The 9,348-nt window shown below is 38.2% G+C and overlaps 1 protein-coding gene across 1 annotated transcript; it reads left to right on the forward strand.

Moving 5' to 3' along the window:
* Positions 1-1,072: 1,072 nt before the first annotated feature.
* Positions 1,073-8,279, forward strand: LOC133923935 (uncharacterized). The gene is made up of 5 exons (XM_062369244.1): positions 1,073-1,392; positions 1,941-2,083; positions 5,374-5,476; positions 7,765-7,929; positions 8,015-8,279. Exons 1-5 carry the CDS (start codon positions 1,267-1,269, stop codon positions 8,141-8,143), a joined length of 666 nt encoding a protein of 221 aa, XP_062225228.1. The 5' UTR covers positions 1,073-1,266; the 3' UTR covers positions 8,144-8,279.
* The last annotated feature ends 1,069 nt before the right edge of the window (positions 8,280-9,348 follow it).

Genomic DNA, 9,348 nt, shown 5'->3' on the forward strand with positions numbered 1-9,348 from the left:
ATTGATTGGTTTTCACATTTGGGAAATGTCCAATTTACATTAGAAATACTCTCGACCATTTGAAAAAAAAAAAAAGGAATACACTAAGCCGTCAGCTACCCGTAGATAACCCTCAGTAAAAGTCGGAGATCTTGCAGGCGTTGAACAGACACGGATGGAAATGGGCTGCTGGACGAAGAAGAATTTGTGAGGCTGGCACAAGAAATGGAAGCGGATCAGAAGGAGGAGAAGCGTTTAGAGTGTATGAGATGCAGGGGAGAGAGGGTGCATCACGCCGCTGAGCCTGAAACTGATGCTAAGCAAGCAGGACTCGCACCAGGACATTGCAGAGTGCCAGGCCATAATCTGCAAGTTCGATCTGCATGGGGACGGGGTTCTCAGCTTCGATGAGTTCAAGACTATGATGATGGGATAAGATGCCAATATGGTTTCTACCTAGCTTATGTATCGTTATCGAATCACTTGGTCGTCAAAGCTGTAGCTCCTGTATGAATTTGTTTGGTCACAGGTAATTTCATTTTTGTGTGGATTTAATCTATAATACTAGATATATTTAATTTAATCCTAGAAGGACACGATATAATGAGATGTGAATTTCCACAACTGACACTAAACAAAGATTGTGGCAACTTAGTGGAAGTTCTCAAGGACTGCATCTCGAAGAGCTAGAACAAGGGTACCTAGTTATGTTGCACATATACGCGATGGACCAATCCAACTAGATAGTATCATAGTAATAGGTCACTGATATAGTGATATCCAAACATACCAAACTGAGAGCTGCGTAACAATTTTCACGAACTTTTTCTGCCAATGCATTACATTAGGACACGTTTGTAACGAGGAATTTCAAAGGAATCTCACGGAAATTATACCATTAATTTTCAAGCGAAATTAAATTCCTGCCTACTGTATTTCAGCGTGACGAATGCCGACTCCATCATCATCTTAACGTCCTTATGATGTCATCAGCTGGGCCCGATGTGGGCACCATTTCCAGCACTTTACCGGAATGTTCAAGTCGCCCATGAAGTCGTTGGGAGGTAGACGTCACCACCCACTTCACTTTCGGCGAAGTGTCTGCGCAGCTCACCTGGACTGCACTCATTGTCTATCTGATCCTTAAGAGATTCGTTAGCAGAATGTATTCTCCTCACCAGCTCATTCGCGTTCATGTTTAGTATGTGTGTACGAGTGTTAGTTGAACAACCTGACACAAAGAGGCCAAAAGTAGCTAGAGATCAGAGAAGCTAGAGAGAGAGTGAGATGGAGTCTAGCAGCAGACACCGTGTCTCTCTCCTGCTGCTGGTGATCATCGGGTGCTGCGGCTGCCGCGCGCAGATCCCGATCCCGGCGAGAACGGACGGGTTCGTGTATGCCGGGAAGCCGCCGGTGTTAGCACTAATCTTGACTTACATATATTTTAAAGTCTTGTATATATGTTAGATGTGTTAGTGCATTAGTTGTTGGACGTTTTGCATGAGCATGTGTCTGGAAACGTGATGAGTTCACGTTGAGGCCGGGAAGTAGTGCGTATATGTCATGCACGAGGAGAAGTGCATCTATGCATGTGTGTGTTGCATGTAGGAGTTAGCTTAGTTTGCTGCATGCATGCATGTTAGTTAGGCACGTCTCTGAGGCGTGGCTGGTGGTCAGGTTAGTGGCCGCTTCATGCATGAGTTAGTGGCTCATGCAAGTGGAGTTTGTGCGTGCGTGCGCATGAGACCATTCCTGTACGTGCCTGTGATCAAGGCTATATAAGCCATGTACTCGTTTGTTTAATTAAAAGAGTGAATACAGAAAAGGGGCGTGAGTCGCCGCATATCTGCGCTCTCGTGTGAGTGTGTCTACAACAGAGCTTGTGTTCGCGTGAGTTTCTTCCAAGGTGATCGCGTGAGCTCGCTGCTGCGCGAGTTTGATCCTTGGTCGATTCCCAACAGCCGGCGTGGGGCCAGACGGTGGTGGTCGAAGCGTTCGTCGACCCGGTCTGCCCTGACAGCCGCGACGCGTGGCCGCCACTGAAGAAGGCCGTCGAGCACTACGGCTCGCGCGTGTCCGTCGTCGTGCACCTCTTCCCCCTGCCGTGAGTGCAACCGAATCCACTCCTTGCCATTTTTCGCGAAAATCCATTCTTGCCTTATTTTACTTATATCACCTCTGTATTGATATTCTTTATTATTTTTATACTTTAAATACAACTTTTTAAAAACAATTTCTAGTCACAGTTTCAAAACATTATTCACCACTAAAATTTTCTGATTTATCGCATGGGGATGATACCAAATATATTCATCCAAAAAAATATATATTTCTATATCATTCTAATTCTTGTAAGTTTTGTTTATGCATACTTAGAAACAATAATGGTCCATTCGCAAAAAACAAGAAATACTAATGGTCAACTATGTTCATTACAGACATTGCTCATCTTCTACGCGACAAGTAGACCAGACACCTGCAGAAAGTTTTTCTACGGATGTACTTTAGCACCATGATAGTGAACGTTAATATGATCGCAATATATTTTCGAATCAACTTTGCTACTAATTTTTTTAACCACTTGTCCTTTGGATAAGTTCTTTAGAGAGTCTTGTTTCACGCTCATATCTGCTTCCATCTGATCAACGGTCACTGCTATAGAGTCAAAAATAACGGTACATCAATATCGATTGTATTGGAACTAGAATTCAGGGGTATCAATGTGGATTCTTAAGATTTCACATGCGAACAATGAGTGAGCTGTTAAGAACCGACACTGATATATCAATATACATCAGTGCCAGTTTTATTCATAAACTGGCACTGATAATCAGTATCAGTGTTGGTTCTAGCTACGGACCAACCCTGATAGTAAGTATCTGTGTCGGTTCTAGCCATAACACTTATGATTGCTATTGTCATAGCTTATTTTAAAAAATTATTACTTTTTCACACAAAGTTGGATGGGAAAAAACTTTATATGAAAATTGTAGATTTCGACGAGTTCTACAACTTTTTAGTTGATAACTTTTTAATTTGAGATCATTTAAATACCCAAATGATGTTAACAAAGTTTCAACTCTGTTCAATGACAACACATCTTAAAAAATTCATAACGTTTTCATACGAAGTCGGATGGAGACAAACTTTATATGAATATTATAGCTCTCGATGAGATCTACAATTTCGTAGTTGATCAGTTTTTTATTTGAGATCATTTAGATATCCATTTAGCCATTCAAACGTTGGGTCAGAAGATGTCAAAAGGATTGATTTTGCTATTATAATCGAGAACCAACGATAGCTCAGATGGTTAGAGCGGTCATACGTTAGGGTCTGCTATGAGGTCATGAGTTCGAGTCCTGGTTGCTGCATGTAAGCAAAAGTTTTCTAGTTGAATCTTTACAATGGCTCTGGTTGCAAAAAAAGAAAAACAAAATCCTTGCTTTTTTCAGCCCCAAAAGTTTGAATCGGAAAAAACTATATCAGTGCGGTTCCAACCGGCACTGATACTAGTCCAGAACCACTAACTGGCACTGATATAGTTTTCAGTGCCGGTTCCAGATCCGGCACTGATACTCACTGACTAGTCACTAATATTGAAAACATTTTACTAGAGACAAATGACATTCAACTAGATAACTTATTACAGGATATCAAGATAGTTTTATTATAAATATACAACATTCACCTAGAGAACATTTTATTGGAGATTAAAAACTTTTTTCTACGGAATTAAAAGCATCCAAGGAACTTTTTTCTAGATATTTATTGATCCACTCTAGTTTAATTAATTAATTTTTATTTTTTATTATCTAATTAATTAATTAGATTAAATTAAAGCGAATAAACGAATGCCCATGGATCGATCCATACACATCCCAAGTCATGAGGATATGCATGTCAGCTAGATTTTCCTCTAGCGAATTAGCAAATATTTGCCCTCAAGTGGCTGGCGGACACTTAGATTGCATGCCCAGCCCAGTACAAACTATGTACATGCCCAACCATAGTTATCAATTCCACTTTGGTATGATCCGAATCAGAATGTTCATTCTGTCGGGTAAACCGGAATGCAAAGTTTTGTGCTCCATTCTACTTGTCATTCCGCTTCATTGCTCATTCCGACTAGAAACGATCTGGAATGACCTATTCCACCGAAATAGCCGGTATGCCCTATTCCAGTCCACAAAATATTATTAAGAAGGACAAAGTTGTAGCATGAAAAAACGTTTAGGTGAATATAAATGTCAATGTAATTGTATTCAATAAAAATATTGTATTCTATATATGTTCAATGAAAATGGAGTGCCCGTTATTCAATTTCATTTGGATTTTACAATAGATTATGGATTTATATATTCTTTTATAATAATAAGGAAATACCCAGTTCAAAAACATTACATTCCAATAAGCAAAACGGAATGGCAACCACAGTGAAATTGACACGTATGGTCCCAACAAATCAGATTTACGGGCTTGCCGATTAGAAAGTGGACCATCGTCACGAGAAAACATAAAAAAGTAATAGCATTGGTGCGTGTCAATTCACCCAGCCATTATTAATGGAACGCATGGCCCAGTCTTTAGGCATAAGAAAAAAGCGAGAAAAACAAGTGATCTTCCTTTCCTGAGACATCATACTTTATCTAAAATAGAGAGACCTTGCCTTTCACCTAATAAAGGAGGCCTTAGTTTTATTTATCTCAGTAGCATTACCAGACCACTTAAAAATATTATTATCTTAATTTTGGTAGCTCTTTCTCCACTTTTCCATTTGAGGGAAGTCCACATTATACAGCAGACATAGAAGTACTAGACTGGTAAATCCTTGGCATAACTGTGTTGTATCTGTCCCAAGAGGCCAAGACACACGGTAAGGAAAGCAAGCCGTGACAAGGGATCTTTTCGGGCCTACTCATCTAATAAACAATATCGATGCTACTGTAACATTGTCGAGTCGATAATTGCTAAAAGAAGAGTGAATTTCACGAAAACAACATGTTTGTCAAAACTGCAATACAATCACAATTTTACGCAGAAGTTTCAGAGAACTGCAATTCCAATTGTGGTTCTATGATTGTGTTTTGCTGGTGGTGGTGTGGTTTGCGAAATTTACTGAAAACAAATAATGTAGAAATGCATTGTAGTGACGGTAGGATCCTATTAAGCCCTGTAGCTAGTAATCTTGCCCTCATTTGGACGTATTGGATTCCAGCTTTGACGTATGTAGACGTCAAACTTCCTTGCAAGGGGCATAAATAGGGCAAGGATCAGAAAGCGTACTTGATGTTTTGATCGAAAATTTAGTATTCTCCTTAACAGCAGTAATTAGATAGCCTCATAAACAAAATGACTTCCTTTCTGATACAACTTACTGTCTGAAATGTGCAGTTACCACAGCAATGCCTTCATTGCTTGCCGGTCAATTCATACGGTGAACAAGATGAATCCGTCGTTCACATATCCCCTGCTCGAGAGATTCTTCAAGTACCAGGTTTTCTCTCTCTAATCATTGATACATTTTACATATCGAAATCAAAAGTTAATTACTAAAAACGGTGGTACTTCAAATACTTCTAAAACATTTTATTAAAAAAGAATCTTTATTAATTATTGTAGTCACATCAAAATAATACGACACATAATATTTCTAAAATATATATAGCAAATTTGAATCATTAATACAAAACCAGTTATGAGTCACAGAGTATCATAGTCGGTTCTTAGGAGTGACCATCTAAATCATATTAGATGAGGAAAAACCACGTGTGATATATAATAGATAGTTCTACATTAAGAGTCATCTATGATATAGAGACGCCATAAACTATTTTTTAAGAACAATTTGTAATGTTTCATAAATAGTTCTAAATTAAGAACCATATGTGATATACTAGGACATCCAATACAGTTTTTTTAAACCATATGTGATATATGGTAGACAGGTCTAAATTAAAAGCATCACATACGGTCTAAACTAAAAGTCGTCGGTGATACTCGGAGACATCAAAGATGACTTTTAATCTAGAACCGTCTGGGATCTGGGATGATCTTTTGAACGGCATGGCAGGACAAAAAAGGTGCAATAATTGAAATGAAAGGATCTTATCTGTTCCCTGTTCTTGTCCATCCATGCGAGCAGCATTTTCCCTCCCTTCCCTTGTCATCCTCTCATTTACCTCGCCTCCTGCGCCGGTGAGATTTGCCCCAACAAAGCTGAGGCCGACTCAGCCATCTGCGCACCGGACCGTGTTGGGCGATGGTTTAGAGCCGTTTGTGATCATTCATTCCGTAGTAGTGAATTTAGTATTAAAAATATATACCTGATTTCACATTATTCTCGTTTCTTGCACTATATGAAAAAAGATTTGTAGTGATAGATGATAACCATTATTAACAATGGGTTTCATATCTATCACTCTGAACACGTCACTGATAAGTCATTATTGACGGGTCGTCCCTAATAAAGGTAATTAGTGACGGGTCGTAACAATGACCCGTCACTCAAGATTGATGAACGTTTTTCGTATTTTTGGATTTAAAAAGTCAAAAAATATATTTTTTTGCCATCTTAACGCAGGAGCCCATCACATATGCCCCACAAGTCACGCCATTTTTCATATGGTTTTTCAGTCTGCATTTTGTGGGCCTTGAAACCAAGGTCTCATCTCGCACGTGTAGCGACCTTATCACCTCATCTATCACATAGTTATGATAGAAACTAGATATTTTAAACTTTTAACCTTCTTTGCCAAAGATTATAGGTGACAGGTCATAACCATCACCCGTCACTAATGACAGGTTACTGATGACTGAATATTAGTGACATGTTGTAATCTTAACCTGTCCCTAATGACTGATTTTGCCAAATTTTGTCGAGCGTTATAATTTTTATATAATTTTTTTTTCTTCGTCCAAATTTGTATATATATTTTATGAATTTCTTAATATCTCATTCAAACCATCGCAATTTGATAGGTTACCTAGAGTGCTCGGTAAAACAGGTATATTTTTTCATACAGACTCTGATTTTGACAATTTTTAACTCTACAGACATCTAAAGAAAAAGGCATCTATTTCTCCCCCACTTTGTTGGGTTTGGCAATTTTTTCTATGCCAATTTCAGTCTGGAAGATTAAGTTCTCGACCCCTGAAGTTTCTATACCATTTACAGAACGCGTGTTTGTGTCCATAGCCGCCACCGCTTACATAAAATTTGAGTAGAAATATATAATGGTTCCTATTTTAGTGCTGTTGAGGTGAGAAAAATAAAAAAATATGCACACAATCACTATATAGACATTCTACGCACAATTGCTACTTGTATGCATTTTGCTTTGCAGTAAGAAGTAAACAATTTTCTCTAACTTAAATTAAACACCATGTAACATCAAAAATAGAACCCATAAACAAAATACTACCATGTAATTTATTATTACTGTCATTAGTAACGGGTCACAACTTGACCCATCACTAGGATGGCCTGTCACTGATGAGTTGGTCCACGGGTCACAACTTGATCCGTCACTAATGACTGGCTTAGGATAATCTATCACTGATAAGTCATCATTAGTGACGAGTCACAACTTGACCCGCTATTAATAACTGACCTAGGATGACACATCACTAATGAGTCATTATTAGTGACGACATGTCACTATTATCATCAGTGGCGAGTCATATTATGACTTGTCACTAATTGTGTGTCTTTTTTTTTGTTTTTGACATAGTATTGATAATCTCTAAGTTTCCAAAAAATAACACAACAAAATCAATTGTCAGGAAGGTTATTTCAACCAGCCAACTTACACAAAATCAAGAGCTACAGTGGTTGATGAAGTAACCAGCAACCTTGTTGTCCCTGTCATCGGTCAAGACAATTTGACGGCATACAAAGCAGGTTTCAATGATTCACAATCAGATCAAGCCACCAGGATATCATTCAAGGTGACAACATTTTCCTCCCTGTGATATTACACTCTTATTTACATATATTAATTAATCACCTTGTTTTTTTCCTGTTGTTTCATAGAACGGTTGTGCACGAGGTGTGACCGGGACACCCTACTTCTTTGTGAATGGTATACCGCTCAGCGAATCTGGTTCTCCTCTTGACTACAAGTGGATATATATTCTTGATCCATTGGTTGGCAAGATGTAAAGAGTTATATTATTGTTGCAATAAAGTCCCAGCTGCGCTAAATAAGTGCTGGGCATATGATAGCTTGACTTTCAGTAAGATGTTGATGGAAAGTACAATGATGTTTTATATGTAATTAGCTGAATGCTTGTACTTATATTCACCACATCACACCACACTGTTAATTCTGTTAGGGCACCCTAAGCTAGTCCTGATAGACAGTGCCTGTCCGCCACCGCTTAGCCTACACTACAACTTCGACACCATGGTCTGGCTACCTCGCAGTTTGCATTTCTTTTGTTATTTACATAAGGTGCCCCACATACTATGGATTTGGAATTTTTTCTTTAAAACTACGTATTTTTTTTCTTAAAACTATGTATTTGCAAACTTTTGATTTTGAACCCTATAAACATAAAATTAATTAATAATGGCATCCACAGCTCGTATTTGCTAGCTTGTCCCTGAATACAGTAGCGTCAAAGAAAAGTCCCGAGGCATGTAAATAAAAAAATCCACCATATATACTATTTACACTTTGTTTGATGATGGAATAAATTAAACTATCTTAACGTACACATGTGAAACAAGCTGTACAAACTAACAAAAAGTTAATTAAATAAATCATATCAAGAAGCCATATTACAGCTGTTAATTAAGAAGCCATGATAATTGTCAAGTTTACCTTAAACATAGTAGCACATTAGTGCTCCAAATGAATATCGAAGCTATTTGTGCAGTGAATAGGTAAACAATTTCTTCACTGACTTTTTTTGTGGTTGTGCATAGATCATGGATGAGTCATAAGTAACTTGTCAAGAACAAGTTATGCATAGCTGTCAAATTAAAGGTAGCTAAACTATACATAAGGATAACAAAAGCAGGAACTCCTGGGAGTATACGTTAAGGTCGCACACCCCTTGCTGTGAACCTAGCTCATTATGATTTGTTACAAAATTTCACAATGCACAATGATTCTACAGGTAACTTCAGCGGAAGGCATCCACTCAAAGGCAGAGAGAGAAAGAGAAAATAAAAGACAGAGCACTACAACCAACACTGTCATATCAGACGTGTTGTTTATGATGGTTTCTTGGAAACCGTATGAGATAAATTATCTTAGACGGCTTGTATCATGAGCTATGTCTCGGACAAATATACGGCTGGAGCTAAACGATCCATACTTGAATAATACTTTCTCTGATTGCAAATGTAGATTATTTTAG

Source organism: Phragmites australis, chromosome 7 (assembly GCF_958298935.1).
Source record: "Phragmites australis chromosome 7, lpPhrAust1.1, whole genome shotgun sequence".
Taxonomy (NCBI): Eukaryota; Viridiplantae; Streptophyta; class Magnoliopsida; order Poales; family Poaceae; genus Phragmites; species Phragmites australis.

What these genes read in the sequence shown, in the direction of transcription:
- LOC133923935 (XM_062369244.1), top strand. Translation starts at nt 1,267, where the DNA reads ATGGAGTCTAGCAGCAGACACCGTGTCTCTCTCCTGCTGCTGGTGATC. An exon ending in TGTATGCCGGGAAGCCGCCG is followed by an intron (nt 1,393 to 1,940) that starts GTGTTAGCACTA and finishes GATTCCCAACAG; the next exon opens with CCGGCGTGGGGCCAGACGGT. An exon ending in AGAGATTCTTCAAGTACCAG is followed by an intron (nt 5,477 to 7,764) that starts GTTTTCTCTCTC and finishes ATCAATTGTCAG; the next exon opens with GAAGGTTATTTCAACCAGCC.